Source organism: Durio zibethinus, chromosome 10 (assembly GCF_047325235.1).
Source record: "Durio zibethinus cultivar Kanyao isolate XHJ-2024 chromosome 10, ASM4732523v1, whole genome shotgun sequence".
NCBI classification, from domain to species: domain Eukaryota; kingdom Viridiplantae; phylum Streptophyta; class Magnoliopsida; order Malvales; family Malvaceae; genus Durio; species Durio zibethinus.
In genome coordinates this window covers 4,505,103-4,526,729 of record NC_143171.1, presented here as the reverse complement: position 1 = coordinate 4,526,729, position 21,627 = coordinate 4,505,103, and the positions used below count along the sequence as shown (strand labels likewise).

The window sequence follows — 21,627 nt, the reverse complement described above, 5'->3', positions numbered from 1 at the left end:
AACACCACAAGAAGCTTAAAAGCCCTCTCTTTTCCTATTCTTTTCTTATGATTTGTGAATATACAGTTCTACATACGTGTTTTTCTTTTCTCTGATTTCAAAGTCCTAAGGTTTTCAGCCTGCTGCTGTCTCCTCTTCTTCCTCTCTTATTTCTTGCTTGTTTCAGAAGTTATTCAGCCTATTTTTTAGCCTTGAAAAAGCTGCGTTTTCACCTATATAAACACCTCTTTCGTTGTCATATATTTATCTCCACTCAAAAACCCCACTTTCACTGTCTCTTTATACATCCTTTCGGCTTTCTATTTAGTCTTTACTTTGCATTAATAGTGAAAAAGAAGAGAAAAAAATTATGGGAGACGATGAGTGTGTTATAGTGGTTAGAGAGTTTGATCCTAGCAAAGATTTAACAAGTGTAGAAGAAGTGGAAAAAAGATGCGAAGTTGGTCCCAACGGCAAACTCTCTCTCTTTACCGACCTCTTAGGTGACCCTATATGCCGGGTCCGCCATTCCTCTGCTTTTCTCATGCTGGTATTCGCACATTTTTTTCTCTCTTGTCCTCTCTTTTTATCCATTAATAAAATCCCACTCTTTTTGTTTTTTTCTTACGTTTTCATTTTTCATTTGTAATCAAGCAGGTGGCTGAATTGAGCTCGACCAAAGAAATAGTTGGGATGATTCGAGGTTGCATTAAAACCGTTACTTGTGGCAAAAAAATCTCTCGGAATGCCAAAAACAATGATCCCACCAAACCCCTTCCTGTTTACACCAAACTCGCTTACATTTTAGGCCTTCGGGTCTCCCCTTCGCACCGGTATTTGCATTTAATCTCTTTATCAAAAATGGACCAACAAAAAAAATATTTTTACGTTAATAACAGTAGTAATCAATGATTTTAATTCTGGGTTTTGTTCTGTTTTTGTTTTTTTTCTTTTTCTCAGGAGAATGGGAATAGGGTTAAAGCTGGTACTTAGAATGGAAGACTGGTTTGTCCAAAACGGCGCTGAATATTCTTACTTAGCAACGGAAAACGATAACCAAGCTTCCGTCAATCTCTTCACTGATAAATGCGGTTACTCCAAGTTCCGTACTCCATCTATTTTGGTTAACCCGGTGTTCGCTCACCGACTGCCCGTTTCCAACCGAGCCACCCTGATCAAGCTTTCCCCATCCGACGCTGAGTTGCTATACCGCCGCCGTTTCTCCACCACCGAGTTTTTCCCCCGCGACATTGACTCGGTGCTTAACAATAGTCTTAACCTGGGAACTTTTTTGGCAGTGCCACGTGGATGTTGTTATACGAAGGAGTCGTGGCTCGGGTCGGATAAGTTTTTATGCGACCCGCCAGAGTCGTGGGCGGTTTTGAGTGTTTGGAATTGTAAGGACGTTTTTAGGTTGGAAGTTCGCGGGGCGTCGAGGATGAAGAAAACGTTGGCTAAAACTACAAGGATTGTGGACAAGTTGTTGCCGTTTTTGAGGTTACCGTCGATTCCGGAAGTGTTTAGGCCGTTCGGTTTGCACTTTTTGTACGGGTTGGGAGGGGAGGGGCCACGCGCGGCGAAGTTGGTTAATGCCTTGTGTGCACACGCGCACAACTTGGCTAAAGAAGGAGGGTGCAGTGTGGTGGCGACTGAGGTGGCGAATCGTGAGCCGTTGAAGGTTGGGGTCCCACATTGGAAAAGATTTTCGTGTGATGAAGATTTATGGTGCATCAAACGGCTTGGGGAAGACTACAGTGACGGGTCCGTCGGTGACTGGACTAAATCACCCCCTGGACTTTCCATTTTTGTAGACCCCAGAGAAGTCTAATTTCTAAAGAAAGTCTAACCAAAAAAAAAAAAAGAAAAACATTACTAGTAATAATTTCTTTTTTTTTTTTTTGAACTTTAGGATTTTGGGGAAGAGAAAAGAGGGAATGAGAAGATATGGGTTTTGGAGTAAGAAAGAATATGAATATCCTCTCCTCTTTATTAGCAGATTTTTGGGTTTTGTTTTCTGTAAATGGATGTGGCTTTCAAGATCCTATTCTAGCCAAACAAAGCCTTACATCTTTTTAGGGAATTTCTTTTTTACTTAATTCCAAAGATTAAAATGTTTCTTTTGATAGGGATGAGAAATCATGTGTAATCAGAATATCCCTTCGAAGATAAAAGAAAACAAAAATTCCCCAATTGACTTTTGGCCCTATATTATTCTTTTTTTCCTTTATAAAAAATACATTGATTATATGCTTTGGATAGGTACCCTTACCCTTACCCTATCTTTATTTTTAATTTTTATTTGTTTAGATTAATTGGGTTCTCAGTATCTTTCTAGTTAAGGGGTGGTGGAGAAAATTGGACCACATTGGCAAATTGATCTTAAGAAATATGAAGTTCTCTCCCTAAAAAATAGATATATATAATTCATATTCAATATGAAAAGACATACGGTCATAATTGGGAACTTTTTGTGGATGAACTTTGGTGTTCTTGATGGATTCTTTTTCATTTGGGATTTTACTTTTTTAAAAAAAATATACTATAAGATTTGAGATGGATCAATGATGGGAGTTTGGCTTTTAGCTGCTATTGTTGGTTTGCCTTTGCATTCGCTCTTGAAAGGAAATTAAGATTGAAATTGATAGAGAATAGAATAAAATTTGATGTGTTTATGGCTCGGGTCCGGTTTGCGTTGGGATTATATTTAAAATTAATAATTTATATGTTTGTTTAGGTTTAGTTTAATTCAAAATTTTATATTTTTAAATTTTTTTAAGTTCAGTTCAAATTAAAAAGATAAATTCTAAATTTATTAATTAAACTTAATTTATATAATAAGTTTTTTACTTTAATTTAATAAGATTATATTTAATTCATATATATATAAATTAAAAATTAAAATTATATATGTAAAAATTAAAAATAAAATTATATAAAAATAAAATTAAGTTTAATTAAAAATATTTAATTTTTATTTTTAATTGTTATATATATATATGTGTGAATTAATTTTTATATAATTCATATATATATATAATTATATATATGTGAAATCAAATCAAACCGAATGAATTTTAAATTTTTTGTTCAAAATTCAATCCAAAATTTAAATAAAGCTAAAAGTTATGTCTAAACTCACTTAACCGATTTTAATTTTTTGTTTAATTTTTTTAAAAATTGAAACAAACTTTCAAATTTAAATGAATAATCCGACTCTTTAACACATTTAGACAATAGTCCCAATGATATTTCAAGTGTTTTTCTTTTTTCAATTCTTGCTTCTTTTTTTCTCTCCATTAATTAGGTGGTTCTTGTTTGGAACCGTGGCCATGGAGAAGGTGACTTTTTTTTTTTTTCTAATAACAAACCCAATCCTCCTTTTTCTTTAAAAAAAAACTAAACATAAAATCACAATAATAATAATGTACTATTAACTTATATTTAAGTATGCAACACTACCAATGATATTTTGATTTAATGAAATGAAAGTGATCTTAAATGTTAGAACTTTAAGGTTTTAAGTTTAAGTTTTATTATGTGTGGATTTAATTCAATTTTATATTAGATTTATCTAATTATATTTTAATTTATTGAGTAATTATTTATTAAATTTTTATACTTAAATATAATATTTGATTATTATTATAATTTTTTGTGTACTTATAATTTTAAAAAAAATGCAATAACTATCTATTGGAATGGAAAATATGATAATAACAAATACAATGGAGATATATATTTCCACCAAAAAGGGACAGTGCCAGAGTCAATAGGCTAAAATACTAAAAAAAAAAATTTTTACTTTCTCAAAATTTACAAATAAATTCTTATTCTTTTATATATTGCAACTAATTGAGCCTTTAAAATGTTATTTTTGTTTAATTAAATCTTTCTTTTGCATGAAACCATTAAAATCCGTAATAATAGGGGTTTAATTAAACAAAAAATACTTTAATGGTTTAAGCCGAAAAAATTAATATTCTAAGGGTTTAATTAGATACAATAAAATGATATATAGGGACTTATTTAGAAAATTTGAAAGCGTAGCTCGTTTTGTTTTTTATTGTTTCAAGTCTTCACGGGATTTTGCGCTAAGGCTTCATACGAATCATGAGGAGTGGAAAGCCATTGAGAAATTTTTGAAGCAGAAAAATCGATGAAACCTACAGTTTTAATTAGATGAGCATCTTTTCGGGTCAAAAAGGAACCTTTTACCTTGACCGGAACCTTTTACCTTGAGCAATTAATGGCTTACTTAAAAGAAATTACAATATAAAATTAAAATAATTATAAATGTTGAGATTTAAATTTTAAAATTTTAAAATAATTATATATATTATTATATAAATTATTTGAGTTAAATTTTGAGTTAAAAATAATAATTATTTTATTATATTTATAATGATAATATTTACATATCATGATCTTAGAGATGAGTCATAAATTTTATATTAGTTGTGTATTAGAGTTGAGATTAAAATATAAAAATTTATATTATTTTTTCTTTGTGAGACGTTTTTTATGAGACAAAATCGTGACGTCAGAAGAGTCAGAACAGACAAAACCTCATAAAGATATGAACTGACATTAAATCTATACTAGAGTTAATCTTGGGATATAAGGGTTCACATTATCTTTTTTTTGTGAGATAATTTTTTTTAGAACTAAATCATAAAGTCAAAGAGACCAAAACGGATATTACCTCACAAGGATGTGAACCATGACAAATAAACTGATCTAAAATATCGAATGAGTATATATTCAAATCTTAAAATCGCGCGAATTTAAAAATTAAGTCTCGACCTATCACATCAACACCGAACAAAAGATCCTAGACTTTAACTAATATTATGATAAAAACTGTAATTGTCCTCCAATTAATAAAAGATTGGTAATGCAACGCTCATGAATTTTTGATAAAGCTGTCTACCATTTTTTTTTTTTTTTTTGTGATCGTGAATTGTGATACTTGATAATAAAGCTTTTTGTTGTTGGGTAATATTGGCGGCAGCAACTTTATATTTTGTCAATAAAGTTGATGAATCCAGCATGAAAAAGCTAATTTGCTTTATTGTTCGGATTTATATTATTAGACTTTATGCAACATATAATCATAACATTACAAAATTTTCTTAAGAGATATGAAATGGAAATGATGGGTTTCGAACTTTCATCTTATATGGTTTTTAAAGTTTTTTTGTATCATTAAATCGAGAAATTGACGAGAAAAGGCTTAATAATTTAACCAAGTTAAATCTATTCCTATACACATGAAAAGTAAAAAATAATGTACTACAAGTTAAGGTAAACACTTCGAAAGGTAAGATATGTTACAATAAATCTGAAAGATACTCGTAATTTATGTAGTTTCTGGAATCCATTTTACATTGTTCTAACTTATATTTATACAAGTAAAATTTAAGAAGAAAAAACAGAAATCTTTAACTATTTCCTAGTTATAACTGTTGCCACTTTCTTCCTTGCTTTAACGTTGTTCATCATGAATGAAAACTGCTTCGCATGTTACCTCACTTCATGTAATTGCTTATAAGAAATAATTTATAGGACATTTTAATTCATAAAGCTAACAATTTTAGTATATGGGTACAAATTTAATCCTTAAATGGTCACCCTCCGATCCCCACTTTCTTTCAGCATTGCACAAAAGGATTACATTTTTTGGTATGAAAGCTTCTCGAATTGGACATGAAAGTACACAGGCGCCATTGATGACTAATTGCCAAAGTGGTCCAAACCTTGTCGAAATTGATTTTTTTTGTACTGTTTAGGTTGATGCAATGAACCAACATCTACCAACTTCAAAGTCTTTAAGGGAGTTTAAAGCTTAACTTGGTCGAATTGGACAAACAGATATCAAATCTGTTTTGTAATATTATCGTCATTGTTGTTTCTAATTATCCATTTAAGCAAATGACATGAACCGTTAAACTATTAAAGTTGTACATTGACAGGGTTGATTAATTGATAATTTAAAAAAAAAAAAAAGCTTTAATTAGGCAAAAGTAGGTGAGTATGGAAAGTGTTAACAAGCCAACAATCATTTAAATTTTAATTTCAATGATAAGATTCAAAGTTGAATTCTAAATAGTCTCTCAAGTATAAAAAAGTGTTAGGCAAGTTTTCGACCTGGGTTGTTTTCATTTAATCATGTTTAATCCAACCTAATCATTGATTAATTAACATATAAGTATGAACAGCTACTCTCCAAATTCCCATTATCTTCTGGTGTATACTTTAAAGATGTGGGTGGTTTAGGTAAGAGGAAGGGATGTGAACAAGTGAGCAGAGTGGGAAATTGTGGTCAAATTTGGGGGCTTTTTTTTTTTTTTTTCTTGCTTATCTTTGCTATTCTTTTTTCCCAGTCAATGGCTGAGCGACCCAAAGTTGTCTAGCCATTGTACTTTCCTTTTCAAGGCCTCTTTTCTTTCTCTTGTGGAATTGGAAATTTAACGAGAAGAGTGATGGTAGGTAAAATGTGATGTCAGAGTTTGATCAACTCAAGCAAAAAACAAAACAAAAAAGAAAGATTGTTCCAATTACAAGCATCTTTTGAGGTGAGTCCACTTGGTCTAATTGTCTTAAGACATTGGCTTTTTGTATGCTAATCTTTTAGAATATGAGTAAAGATAAGAGAGAATTTGATATTATCATAAGAAAAACCCACATTGACTAATATCTGGTGTTTCTTTTGAGTTAGAAACATAGCTTAATTTATCAGTAAAGTTTGAATAAAAATATTGATTAAATTTTTATTATTAAATAAATATCGATTAAATTTAAATTATAAATAATATTTTAAATAATTTTTTATATTATTAATTTTTATATTAAACTCTATCAATCTATTAATTTAAATTTTTTTATTAAAATTTTTATTAAATAATTTTTACTAAAAAATTTTATAAATTTTATCTAAAATTTTATGTAAATTTTATCCATAATTGAGTAGACCAAAAAGATGTTAGGTCCGGATCCAAGTCGGAAGACGGATGCCTTAGTCAAAAGCACACTTCCCACTTCCCGGTGAGGTTTCGCAAGTGGGAAATGGCATTGTTTTCTCCCTTGTTTATTGCATGTCCAATGCTTCTTCTCTTCCTTTGTGGATATAAATATAAGGGAATACTATAAATAGGTAGTAAATTTTAAAAAAATTTTAATATAATATTTAAATTATAAATTTATTAATTAAAATAGTATTTACTTTAATATTATTAATTAAAATGATGATACTCATCGGACAAACAATTTTTTATATACTAAATTAATTAACAAATATTTTTAAAATTTAAATATTATATTTAATATTTTATACTATTCTAAAAGTAGTTCGTGATATTATCCTTAAGCCCTAAATATGAAATACCTTCCAAGTCAAACACAAAAGAAAATAGGCAATAGTTTAGACTTTAGGGCAAAAAAACAAAGAAAAAGGCAAAGGTAGAGCTCATATAAAGCCGACATTGCCCAGACAGGGTGGGGAAACTTGGACTTGACCGAGACATGAGTGAGGAAGAAAAGTCTATCGTTATCTATGTCTCTACTTACCCTATCTCTAGTCACATACGTCTCTCAAATAACACTTTAATTTTATTGGGAATACAAAGATATCAAGTAGCACTAAAGTTTTCATATATTTTAAAGTTACTGAAAAAAAACTGTGTTATTGTAAGGATTTACTATTTTTTTTCTTGGTTATATTTCCTTCTTGTCTGGTCCAATTTTGGAACTGTGTAGTATGGAAAAAAAGGCATGTAAGCACATGGGCTTCCAGCTTTGACCTAGCCTGATGAGGCCTGTAGTCCAGACTTAGGCCTTTGAACTTTGTCCTATGGCACAAAGTCAGGTGGGGATCAAATCTGGTTCTCAAAATATTAAGCTTAAGGTGTCTTTAGTTGGGACCATTAATATAATGCTCTCTCTGGTAAAAGGAAAAAAAAGAAAGATGTTGCCAAAATGTTATTTGTATTAACGTTTTCACAATCAGAATTTCCCTTAAAAGTAAAATATTGAACAATGAACATGAATAAGAAAGTTTAATAGCTTTACTTTCTTTGCACTGCCTACCTATTGGCTGTTGCAGTTGCCGGTCTGTGCTTATCTTTCTTAGTCCATACAGTGAAATCGGTTTTGATAAAATTAAAAGTAACTGTAATTGTAAAATTAATTATTATAATGATAAGATTAAATACAATAAAAATCAGTGATAAAAATATATTTGGATGTAAACATAATAGTAATTATGAAATGAAATATAATTAAAAAAATAACTATTAAGAATATTAGATTAAAATTTATATATGATAAATTTTACAAATAATTGAACATTAATAAAATTAATTTTATTTGAAATAAAAATAATCATTAAAAACATTAATTTAAATTAATAAATTATTCTATATTTTTATTTAATATTCAACATGTTAAAAATGATTTAAAATAAAAATTTAAAAATAATAATAGAAATAAAAAATATTTAATGGGGGTAAAAGGGTCCAGTTGATAGACCAATGGTCCACTGGACCCCCAATGTGGGCTGGAAACTTAATCACCTCGCAGATTGTGTTATCCAAACGTATCTTCCAGTGCCATTGAACCATAAGAACAGCTCAATCACACCTCACTTTGCCATCGGTTAATTCCAAACGGGACCTTAGTTGTTTAATACTTTAATGCTTCATTTTAGGGGGTCCAGTGGCAAAACGAAAGCTTCGATGCGATGGAAATCCCTTTCACCGTCCATCCAAATATTTGGAAGCATAAATTAACCAAAGCAGACTATAACAGTATAGCAGAACTTGTTTTAGCACAAGCTCACTTTTAATTCATTAATTTTTTATACATTTCCTGTTTGCAGGGATGGCTTGATTGCTACACCCAGATCAGTACAGCATTCGAAACTTAGAAATGGTAATTACACAAAATAATTATCCAACCATCCATGATGTTAAGCAGTACTGCTTCATATCAGCTTAGTTTGGAATTGTTGCACATTGGGATCCTATTTGAGTTTAAGAATGGATGCTTTTGCAGGATATCAGAATTGTAAAGAAACTTAGCAACCTACTTGTTGCAACAATGAACAATCTAGAGCCTTTCATGGAACAAAATGTGGCAGTGAGCTTACAAATCAATCCCCGGTCTATTCAATATGCCTCCTTCCATTTGCTCGAAAAACCCAAGGGATAAATAAACCACATAGAAAAGTCGGTTCTAATCTTCTACAGTCATTTGAGAAAATTTTACAAACCCTGACAATGGCATGCTCCAATTCTGCTAATAAGAGCATCCTCAACTAAGATAGTGAATGTCTCCTAGTTCTGGACGGAGTGGACTTTGTTTCTTCCGCATTGACTGATCCAGGGCTCTCTGATGTATCAGAGCTGCTAATTTCCCCATGTCTTTCCTTACTTGACCAAAGTTTTGAGAAGATCTTTGACATGACCAAACCTTTCATTTTACTAGCTGCGGCCTTTTCGACATCACTTTTAGCAGCATCATTTCCGTTTCTATCACTGCCACTACTGCCTAATCTTAGAGTAGCAAGCTCCCCTTTCAACGCCTTGATATCCTCAGCTGTTGGCACAGAATCCCAGTCCTCTTCAGTGTTAGTTGTAGTGGTCCTTGAGCTGCCATGAGACCCTCCATGGAGAAGGGCTCTAATGGACCCTGGAAGATCAGGCGTGCTATTGCCAGCGGATGCTGTAGCCCTGACTTGCTCAAAGAAGAGGACCTGCACAACAACACGCATCGGGAGCCTCTCATTTTGTACAGCATGCATGCAGGCTTCGGGTGACAGCTTCTTGCAGTCCATTAACCTGCATATTCTCCTTCTCTCACTCTTGCTGATTCCAGGGTGTCCCTGTATTGAGAAGAAAACAACTAGTTTTAGAGGTTGGCCTGAAATTAAGAGTATAGCTCTTACAAAAACACATTTTCTCAGTTTAAACTGTATTTCGTTTTAGAATTACTTTAACTTGATATACAGCAATGAAGGAAAGAGAGAAAAGATGGAATTCCAAATGGTAAAAACCAGAGCAGAGAAGCTTATAAATTACCTTTAGATACATGTCTATGGCACGGTAAAGTCCATCATGAGAAGGTCTTGAAAAGCTTGCTACACTTTCAGCAAGATTGACAAATTTTGAAAGAGGTAAATTTGGGTCTCGTGCAATTTCAGCTAGGTAGCCATCGATTAGCTTTGCTACCAAAACTGTAGAAGCATCTATTACAAACTTGGGGCTTCTAATCTCCTGGAATTCATTTTCAATGGGGTCAGTTTGGGAACTGTGAGTCACAAACTCCTCGACTAAGTTGTGAACTATGTCAACATCATATATTGTTGCTTCTCCAGCTGGAGCTCGAATTAAAAGATCAGTCACTGCTGCCTCAGGAAGCTGCTGACCGATTCTCCTCATCAACTCATTTCTCTCCATTTCTCCACAATCCAATAAAATTGCTGATCTTAATAACCTAAGCAAGAAGCTACAAGAAACAGTTCCTTTCTCAGTGGGCAGCAGCCACACAATTGTCTGCACCAACGACCTATACTTTATGAAATCATTATTCTGGATCATACCCTTGCTAAAATCAGGCAATCTTCTCAGGGTGTACGCATTTAGGGCTTCTCCAATTACATCACCAGACACTCTGCCTTTTGTTTTAATTGTTGTTATCACACGCTTGTATAAATCAATATGAAGCTCACACAGATCTTCTACCCACCAGTCATTTGGAACCATTTGCGGTTTTCTCACACCATTCCATTGTGGACTATTTCCATTCTCCGATGGGAGCTTTTTCCTATTATAGGTGTATGACCACTCCACCTTAGAAGTATCAATTGACGCCTTGGAAGCTATGGAATCAAGGCAGTGGCTGACCACCTTTAGTTCCTCAGACCATGGAAGTAGAGATTTTGTTGTTTGAAGAACAATGATAGAATCTTTCCAGCTCCTGAATATACTTGAATTCAGGAAGACATCAATCTTATAGATAAGGTTTCCTTTCTCAACAGTTTCATACATTTCAAGGTATTCTGCCGCGCATCGAGCTGCGACAACATTATATGCATTGAGAGTTACTGTCATACCATAAGAAAACTTAGCACATATTTCAAAAGCAGCAGGTCCACCAGGTATATCCTGAATGTAGATTTCATCATTGTTCTCATCATTTGATGTTGCAACCAGCTTCTGCAAGCGCACACTTTTGGATAACAAAGGAAACTACAGAAACATTATAGATACAGACGTTAGCAACCAAAAAGCTATAGGGACAAAAAAGAATTGCAATATAGACAAAATTAAACTGGACCTCTTGGAATTATACTTATTTGCTTAGCCAACAAGTTTGGACCATTAACAGACACCATTATGATGATTAGACCGACAAAAAAATCCATGCACCAGTAGGAACTGGTGTGAAACAAAAGACCTAAGTAAGATGTCCACCTTTCAAGTGAACTTGTAGAGGCAGACAATCTGTTTGACTATTTCAGGTTAATGCCAGAATATATTGGCACATTGGACCACAAAAATAGGACAATTGAGTATATAACCTTTTATATCTCCTATGCTAATCAAAGCACTGTATCCTTTGCATGATGACATATTGATATGGGTCCATACCTTATGCAGATAGAATTTCACATCCCCGATGTTAATGACTATATCAGTTGCCAACTCAGTTGCAACATACCTGTCATAAACGTTTGTCCAGTCATGTCAGCAAAAAATCAAGGCACAATAGTCGCTGAACTTGAATATGGGAAAATATAAGCAGAATTAGGACAAAACATTACAAACAATCACATTGTTAATATTCAAGTAATAAATATAAGTTTCATAATTAGTCAAGGTCGTTCTGTCTTTTCTCTGTCATCAAGATGAAACAAAAAAAGAGGAACAATATACTAAGGGTTACACAAAATAGAAGCAGTTAAGTTGCTACAATTATAAATGGTACCAAGTTAAACAACATTAGTATATAATCGATGTATCTGACATATCTTACAGTAGAAAGGGTTTAAGTTCAACTTTTTTATCATTCCTCAATACATCTGAGAAATACATAATGGTGTTTAAGACATGTCACTGTCAGAAAAATAATTAATAATAATGAAGAATGCCCAAAAATACTTAAAAGAACTGACGATAGCAAAACATACTCTGTTGATGCAATTTTTACCCAAATAATTTTTATTCCTTTTCTTCTCTTCACAGAGGTTAAGAATGATTGATTTCTTCTCTGTATACTGTTACATGTTCTTTCAACAATCAATGTAGAAAATTATTAGGGAAATCTAGCAGACGAGCTATGTATTCGGGTCTCACTGTTGTGTTCAACCTTGAATGTAACCAAACCAGAAATGAATCTAACACTTTAAAAACTGGTATCTGGATATCGGAGCTGGGGAAAGGAAGCTACTTCAATCTTCAAGAATAAATATGTTATCTATATGGCTAATCTCCACCTTGATACTATGCCAACCAGCTAATTCATGGACATTTCTAAAAATGCATTTGCTTCCTCCGCTTATAGAAAACCAAAATTTCTAGTATAATAAATTGTGCCCAATATTTCTTTTGGTGTGTCAAAAATCATTCCACCTTTAAAATACGATGTTAATACGATGTTTAAGATAAGATTTGGTCATTTTGGGCACTGCCCAATGCCAGAGAAGAAAAGCTCAGAAAAATATATGCTCCCATAACTTAACCATACGGGGGAAAAACTAATTGGAAAGTGAAGGAGCAAGTACTAAGAATGCTAAAGAAAGCCATCAGCGTGCATATGATGTCTCTCCAGCATACAGAGAGGGAAAAAAGAAAAGAAAAAGAACATAAATTGTTACCTTACATAAAAGTAGATCACAAACTCACCTGATACTCTCTCCATCAGTCTGAAATGAATCAGGCTTGGATCCCAGTTTCATAAACTTCATCTCGCTAAAGAAAGATTGAAACCTCTTCTCTTTCTAGCACTCAGATTTTTACCTCTTAAATCTACAAAAATACTCCAGTAGTCCAGTGGCACAAATCAGTGCCAAAATCACCACTAACAGAGCTCCTTAATGTCAAAATATACAGGATGGATCAAAAGCAAATCATGTGCATTCCTTAGTATGATCGAATCTTTCACACAAAATGAGGACACATAAGGGGAGAAAAGGAATAAATGGAGATACAGTGATTTTACAAAGTGGTCACTTGACCGGGAAGAGACCCCAAAGAAATGGGTTGCTTCCTCAGTTTGTAACAGAAAGCAAGGACTCCGGGCAGAAACGGTCAGCTAAGAAGACATGGACAACAACACAAACTCTCAAAACATATATAATTCTCAAAACCAAAGACACCCCACTTGCCAAAACTGACACCACCTCCCTTCCCTTATTTGTTTATCTTATTCTCTTTGTTTTTCTATTCTCAATGGATCTCTCTCTCTCTCTCTCTCTCTCTCTCACACACACACACACCTACAACATTACCAAGAACTTTTGAGGTCCACAGAAATCCCTAAACACCAAAACCCAGAATGCACATTCCTTTACAACTCTTCTGTCGAGACTTTAACCTTTTACTCCTATGCTTAAGGTAGAAAACCTGCAAGAAAAGGAACAGCATTTCTCGGTATGAGTTGAAGAAACCAACAAATTAGTGGACATTAAGAATCAATTTTGGAGGTTTCTAAAAGAAATGGTACTTAATTAATCATCAATTCCAATAAAATTGCTTCAAAGTAGAGGAGGTAAATTTAATCACAATCGAAACTTCAGATATGTGACACAAATATCAATTCAGGAACATACCCATGTTCTTTCACCAAAATAAAAGCACTAACAACTGAACCACAAGAATTCATGGTCAGCTCCAAAAACGCCAGTACACAACCCGAAAACATCTCTCCTTTGCCGTTTTAAAACCAAAACAATCAACAAACTTTAAATAGACCCAATAACACAAAAAATGGCATCACATCAACAAGATCATATCTTCATTGTGAATTATTCCTCTGAGGTAAAGAACAGAAGAAGAAAACAAAAAAAAAAGGACTAAAAATCCACCTCAAATTGAAACAAAACAAAGTGATTGATTCAAAATAGGCCAATAAAAAACATGAAGAGAAGTAGACGTGGAGCATTAGAATACGAGCATACCTCTAAGGGGTCACTAGAAAAGAGACTTAAAATGTCCCAAAGCAGCTTCCTTTACTCTCACTCTTCCAAGTACGAAGAATCCAACATCTATCATCAACAGGCAACGAGCAAGCGGGATGTTTATTGTTCAGTGCATGAAGCAACCACTATATCTTTTGAGCCAGGGAAGGACACCAAAGAAACACCAAACCAAAAAAGAAGCCCCACATCGCATAAAAACAGCCCAACCAAAAATAACATCCAAAAGATGAGCTGGTCCTCATCTTTTGACATCCATCACTCCCCCCCCCCCCCCCCCCTCCAACATTTCCCACAAAAAGCCAAATCTTAGAATGTTCCCACTCTCTCTCTCTATTTCATCTTCTTTGAATCAGCACCACCGCCCCCACCGCCACCACTACAAAATCCTTACCCTCTTATCCCACATATATTCTGATTTCAACCCCCACCACCGTTCACTCCAAATATCTGTACTTCTTTTTAAAAAAACCAAACTTGACCACTCTTCGTTTTTGGGTTTTGAAAAAAAAAAAAAAGTGAACTTTTTATAATTCACCTTAGTAAAGCATGAAACTTTGAAAGAGAAAAAAAAAAAAAAAACCAAAAGGACCCCACCAAAGTTAGGAATTTTAACGTCTGTTTTTGGCATTTGGCTTTACTGTCTACATTCTTACGATGAAATAGCACGCCAATTCTGACAAGAATACCTTTGGTGCTCCCTGTATCAAATACAAACTGAATTTCACTTGGTTTTAGTGTGGTGTGAGATGAAAACAATCCCCTGTTTACTAGATAACGACCCATCCATCCCCATCTCGTACTTTCATAATAATGCCATCCATCCCATTTCATTGCTTTTTTTTTCTTTAATTTTTTCAAGTAAATTAAAAAAAAAACACTCTATTCATATTTAATACCAGTGAAGTAGTGAAATATTAGCTACTACTGTTTTCTCGTGATATGTTCCATATTATCGTGCTATTATTATGGGCCTGGGCCCATCTCTGGGTTTCACGTTGCTTTATTATGGCCTTTTCCTTCAACTTGGACACTTTTCACTTCCGTGCTTGCTTTTGACATAAGAATTAAAATTTTTTTTTTTGATTTTATTATTAATTAAATATGAAAAAAATTTTGTATAAGAAAGTTCTTAAATATTATTTTTTTTTAAACTAATTCAATACAATATTTAAAATATCAATTATCAAAGTTGTTAAAGTTTATTGTAAAAAAATTAAATTGGACAATTTATGAAAAGGAAAAAATATAAAAAAATAATTACAAAACCAATCAAATGTCGGTTGATAGCTTATTACTTGCATACCAAAACCCTATTTATTTATTTAATTGAATCTTTATATTATTTCTTTTTCATGTTCATAATCATTAGGTTTAAGTTAGATATAAAAATTAATTCTTTTCATTCCATAAAAATTATCTTTTTTTCTTAAAATTTAAATGCAAACTTTTAAGTTAAAATATTATACGATGATTAATATATATTATTTTAAAAATAATTATATAAATTAATTAAGTTACCTTCCAAATTAAAATAATGAATTTTAATTGATGCTAACGTGACTCCACTCATTTAGAATCATAGCATGATTTAGACTTGAAAAAAAAAAAAGATAGTGATGTACGTATAATTGTTGAGAACTTCGACTCATTTAATATTAGGTTAGTGTTAAAAGTATTTTTAGGTTCAAAAGATATATTGATTTATTTTTTTTTATTAAAGATCATAAGAGGTTTTTAAAATTTTTAAAATTGATATAACATATATAATATCATGTTAATTCGGATACGTTATTATTTTATCTTATAAATTATTCACTTTTTAATTTAAAATAAAAAATATTTAGGTATTATCATTTCATTCTCATTCTCATTCTAACATCTTTTTTTTTTTTTTTTTTTGTGATCTCTTTCGTTCATATTTCTTATTTACGTATCGAAATATAAATATAAAAAATATATTCTATCTTTACCCTTATCATTCATTCTCTTTCCATTTTTGTAATTTCAAAATTTTGATTTTTAGGTCAAACTCACATCTAGTTAGGATTGGTATAATGAAACTTATTAAATTAAGCATCTTTTTATGCAAGTTTTTGGCTACTTGTTCATTTAAAATCATTCATTTATTGATTTAATAAATCTTGGAAACCAGAAAACCGGTGGAAGTTGGAAGAAATTAATTCAATGAAGAATGGAACAATAAAAATTAAATTAAAAAAATTATCTTATTACTATTTTATATAATTGGATGTCCAATCACAATGATGAACAAACTCCTAGTAGTGGACAAAGTGTGACCACGATCTTTTTTCCTTATCCAATCTTTTATTCCCTTCACCTCACATGCATTGCTCCAATCCACTCAAATCAATGTTACTAAAATTTTCAATTAAAAAAATAAATTACTATAAAATTACTTAGATTTTATCATATTCTTCATTTGAACACATCCCCATAATAATAATGCTTATTTTTATTAATATTATTGTTAATTTTTTTTTTCAAAAAGAATCTCGTCAGTTGCCGTGAACTTGTAAATTGTTTCTTTTTAAATATATTTAGACTCACTGATGCATATGCTGATTTCTTGCTGAAAATTTGCATCAGTAGAATCTATGCGATGTGGGATTGATTCTTGAAGAAATGTCGAGACTCTTAGTTGAATATATCCGACACAAAATTGGGTGAAAAACAAAATCTTTTGAAAGATCCTGTCAGCACGAATTCGTCTACTGGGGTTGGGGGCATTTGCTGATGCTTATGGTTAAGTCAAAAGGATTTATTATTTAAAAAAAAAAAAAAAAAAACAAAGGTCCCACGTTTCTCTAATTTGGATGTCCAAATTTCAATACAATAATACCAATTAATAATTCTTTTTAATTTTGATACATGCAAAAAATATTTAAAGTTAGGGATATTTTTTATTCAAATAATATTTTGATCATTCATCTCATTAAAAATTGTCAACAAATTCATACATTTTCATTTTTCTCTTGACTTTCTTTCATCATTTTTAATTTAAACATCGAAATGCAAATATAAAAAATACTTATTACTTTTACTATTAACCACTCTCCTTTTTTTTTTTTTTTTTCATTTTAAGATTTCGACTTTCTCCTTGAAACTCACACCAACACTTAGGATGCATATGAAAATGGGTTTTTTTTTTCTTTTTTTCTATTTTCACAAATCGTAGCTTTTTAAAAATTGTCGATGAATTACGTTTTCAAAGTCTAATTGTTGAGCTGGTTTCTTGAAAATCTTAATAATAATATTTAAAAATGTCGACATTTTTAATATTAAAATAAGTGACATTCCTTGTAGACTAAATTGATTGTCATATATGTTGACATTTTCAAAAGACATATAGATGAAAAAATATATGTTAATAATATTAACATTGGAGAATATTATTGTTCATGGAAAAACATACAAGCACAACCAATTTTTAGTGATGTGTGTGCCCACTTGAAGGAGAAAGGCAGGATTGTGGATGTCAATTTGTGTTTGGCCTATTTGACCCATACCATGTGGTCTGCTTCAAATTGGAACAGGCTTTGCCCTATAGCATCATCATTTTTCTTTCCGAGAAAAACCATCTTTCCAGATCAATGGAAAATTCCTGACTTCAAGGAGGGGACCGGTTAGTTTCCACTAGATTTAATGATTCTATAACTTAAAATATAAATAAATTTGATAATTTGTATATTTTATGTTTTATGTTAAATATATGTATGAACACGAAAATTATCATATTATAATTTATATCGACATATTAAATATAAAATTTTTTTTATTTTTTTAATTTTATATAAAATTTTTATCAATTTTAAACTGCATTATTTTTATATATTTTTCATGCCATATTATTTTTGTGCGTAAAATTACCAAATCAATTAAAAACACCATCAGAATTAGTTGGACAGATCTCATTCGTATTTCTGTGTGCTCTAACTGCCATTGTCGTGAGAAAAGAAAAGGTTGAATCAAACATGAAATTAATGTTTCCATTTACAACTCACCCAAAATTACTAATTTATTGCAGACAGATGATAAAGAAGGAAGCTTTGTGTTACTCAAATTTAGGTAATTATGGCAAGGCACATGGCAACGGATTCTCATGCTCTTGTTAGATGCATTGGCTTAAAAATTTTGAGACAGACGACCATGAACTCTAATCATGATGATGGTCAGTATTATGAGTTTGATAACTTAAAAAGCAAGATCTTCCTGACATGTTTGTAAAGATAAGTTTGATGGGTTTTGCTTTCTAGATTCATAGTTTCAATGGAGAAAAAGGCAAAAAAAACAATCTTTAGTAATGGTGGTTCATTGAACTTGCTGAAATTGACCTCTCTCAGTTCATGCCGTTTATTCCTTTCTGATAAATCATTCGTTTTAAAGATTCCATGTCATATGCAATTCGGCTCATTGGATGTAATTTTCTGCACGATAGGAGTGTTAAATATGATTAATATTGATTATAGTCATGACTCCAACATCAATTTGGAATCTTTTCCACATCTAAACTATAATAATCACATTAGTTCACCTAAATCGACTATATTTTTAATAATTTTATATGCAATGCATTCAAATATTTAATTCAATGATTGATATATAATTTTTTTTTATTTTTTAATAAAATTTCAATTTTTTTCTTCTTTAAATGAAAAAAAAAAAAAAAAAAAACTCATATTCAACTAGCAGTTGATTGTTCATAGCCCAAGGTAATTGGTTCATCATGTTGATTAAATTTGAAAACTAGGAAGATGAATACCTTAACTTAATATTCACAAACATTAAAAATTATAAGCTATTTCAAGCTTAAAGAAGTGAAGAAATGATTTAGTTACAGAGTTGAATGAAAAGCTGCAAACTGATGTATAGGGGAAATTAACTTTGCAATATTGTCACTTGAGTAGGTATATAGATTAGGCTCAGACCTCAGATAAAATTTATTGGAGAAGAAGAACTGATCCCCACTAATAATTTCTCTTGACATTATAGTACTTACATGTCACTTAATCATAGTCTATGTGACAAATTGACAGTCTATGCTGAATGCTTTGAGCTTCTTTGGGGTGTGGTGTGGTCCTGTTCCGGAGAGTTAGGCTTTTTCTTTTACAGCTACTAATTTAATTAAACTTTCTTTCGTTGCCAAACTACCAACCTAGAAATCATGATCTTTGGTTCTTTTTTCGACAGCTAAGTGCACCAAAAAGTAAACACCTCATAAACTCCTCCAACTCACATGAATTATGATCTCACTAGTGCATAAAATTATCAAAATTAAATCCCAATATGTATTGTATAAACGATAGTATAATATCATATTATCCTCTAATGATTCTCGACCAAGAGCGAGAAACTGTTATAATTTGTAAAATTTAATGTATGCATGTGTACATGCACGTATGTATTTAAAAGAAAATAACCCATATGAATCTAGTGATGAAAGTGAGGACAAAGTGCGCGAGATGATTTTGCTGTTTATGATGGCGATGCTGAACTGAAGCTGGGGGGGAACAGGTGAACAGCAGGCTTTTGTATGAGAGTAACAACAAACGAACATGAACATTGCAGGTTCAATCCATCATGTTCATCACCTGTCTGTCTCATTTCGGCATTAGTCACGGAGTTGTCTGCCAATTTGTAGTTATAGGAGCGTTTTGTGCGTGTTAACTTCGATGTATGAAACGACGTTGCTGAAAAAGTTAGAGCTGGACCACTCGAGACAGCTGAACAGAGTAATGGGCCTACAATTGCGGTTCTGGCTTGGGTTAGCAGAAGTAGATGGACCCAAACCTAGGCCCTTTTTTAAAGCCCTGGTCTAGGGCAGTTGAAATTTCTTTGTCCCCGATCAGAGAAAACTTGCAGTTTGAGCTTTGACGTAATCGTTATTAGTTTCCAAACAAAGTACATCACATGCAATGCCTAAGTGGACTTGATCAGCTGGAAATTAAACAAGTTTCAACTATGACCCTGTCAAAGTTTTGGTCTTTGTCTTGAATTATAACCATTTTTATTTAATAGCAAAATTATAAAACATGGACCCAATCAGGTTCCAAGGCCAGCTCCATAGTCTACCCATTCCTTCTTGAGCCAGTTCAAGAGCCAGTGAACATTAAGTGCTTGTTTGTTTTTCTTTAAAAGAAAACCAATAATTCTAACATCAAGACCTTACCTATTGGTTTAGACTTCAGACTTTTAATTAGGTCATGCAATTTTTCTAACATCGATGACTGAGTCGTTTTTGTATCTAAAAGTGTTATAATATAGTCTTAGCAACTAACATTTTTAAAGTTCATTTGGTATTATTGATCTCAAATAGGATAAAAAAATATGACCAAAAAAAAAAAATTCCTGATTGCGGTGACTTTGTGCTTAATCAAAAAAGAAGATAGCAACCCAATTTGGCGTTGTAATTAATTTGTAATTGCAATCGGCAATTGTAATCATAATATGAATTCGAGACTTAATAGAATCAAAATTCGAAGCAAGATGTTTGATCAATAATAATCTTGTCAGTCATATTGATGCTGGAATATGCTTAAACTCTTGCACTCTTAGCATGATCAAATTTGGTAAAACTATCAAAGCAAATTAAAAAAAGAAAGACTTGGATTTGGAGTCATCTCTTTATTGCGCTATCAAAGGGAAAATTAAAGATTTGACCAAACATTTATATGTGTGTCGACCAATCAATAAATCTATTGACAAACAGGGAAGATGAGATGTATATTTAGAGATCCAAAAGTTTTGGGTTAGGTATAGGATTTCACATTTGAAAACCATATACAAATAACCAGAATCTCCTAATTATAGATAGGCCAGAAGGGACTGATCCAGTGGGATCTCGAGGGTGAGCTGGAGACAAGCAACGTGCATGTTTCTAGATTGTTGGTGCCCTTACATATCCCCAAAGTCTTAAGGGATATTAAGGATTTCATTTCATTTATTTTCTTTTCCTCAAATGCATCACATGGCTAGCTTGACCAATCAAAATACTGAGTGTTTTTTTTTTTTTTTTGTTGCCACCCAACTATAGACAGGTTTGGACTAATTGGATAACACCCGTTACTTTAGTTCTAGGTAATGATCTAATTTGATTAAGGCCAGTAGTTATGGTTTTGGACATGTTTTTCTAATTATAAAAAAGATTTTGCTAATTTACTAGCAACTATTTTAATATTATTATATTAAGTAATGTATTTTCTAAATGTATTGTTAGGACTCGTTCCTCCATTATCTAAACACTTCTAACCACTCCTTTGAATGAAAAAAAATATATACAGAAGTTACAATTCACATAGGTAAATTTCAATTATGAGATATAACAGCTTCAAGTTTGATCAATATTTAGATATATTAACTACTATAATCAAAAGTAGTAGTAGTAATTTTTTGAAACTTAGAGCTAGATTTATTGGATTCTTGTCAAGATGACG

General features: G+C 31.9%; 2 protein-coding genes across 3 annotated transcripts; one reads left to right on the top strand and one right to left on the bottom strand.

The window, feature by feature from the left end:
* Positions 1-202: 202 nt before the first annotated feature.
* On the top strand, positions 203-2,104 carry LOC111292440 (putative N-acetyltransferase HLS1). The gene is made up of 3 exons (XM_022884840.2): positions 203-529; positions 637-812; positions 940-2,104. The coding sequence occupies exons 1-3, from the start codon at positions 350-352 to the stop codon at positions 1,805-1,807; spliced, it is 1,224 nt and encodes a 407-aa protein (XP_022740575.1). The 5' UTR covers positions 203-349; the 3' UTR covers positions 1,808-2,104.
* A 6,897-nt stretch (positions 2,105-9,001) lies between these two features.
* Positions 9,002-15,036, bottom strand: LOC111293006 (phototropic-responsive NPH3 family protein NPY5-like). 2 transcript variants are annotated; one of them, XM_022885685.2, is made up of 5 exons: positions 14,156-15,036; positions 12,882-13,601; positions 11,628-11,697; positions 10,056-11,225; positions 9,002-9,859 (listed from the first exon to the last, which is right to left on the bottom strand). In XM_022885685.2, the coding sequence occupies exons 2-5, from the start codon at positions 12,941-12,943 to the stop codon at positions 9,293-9,295; spliced, it is 1,869 nt and encodes a 622-aa protein (XP_022741420.2). In that variant the 5' UTR covers positions 12,944-13,601; positions 14,156-15,036; the 3' UTR covers positions 9,002-9,292. The 2 variants fall into 2 exon arrangements, with proteins under 2 accessions (XP_022741420.2, XP_022741421.2); XM_022885686.2 differs by lacking the exon at positions 14,156-15,036 and adding an exon at positions 13,808-14,153.
* Between the last annotated feature and the right edge of the window lie 6,591 nt (positions 15,037-21,627).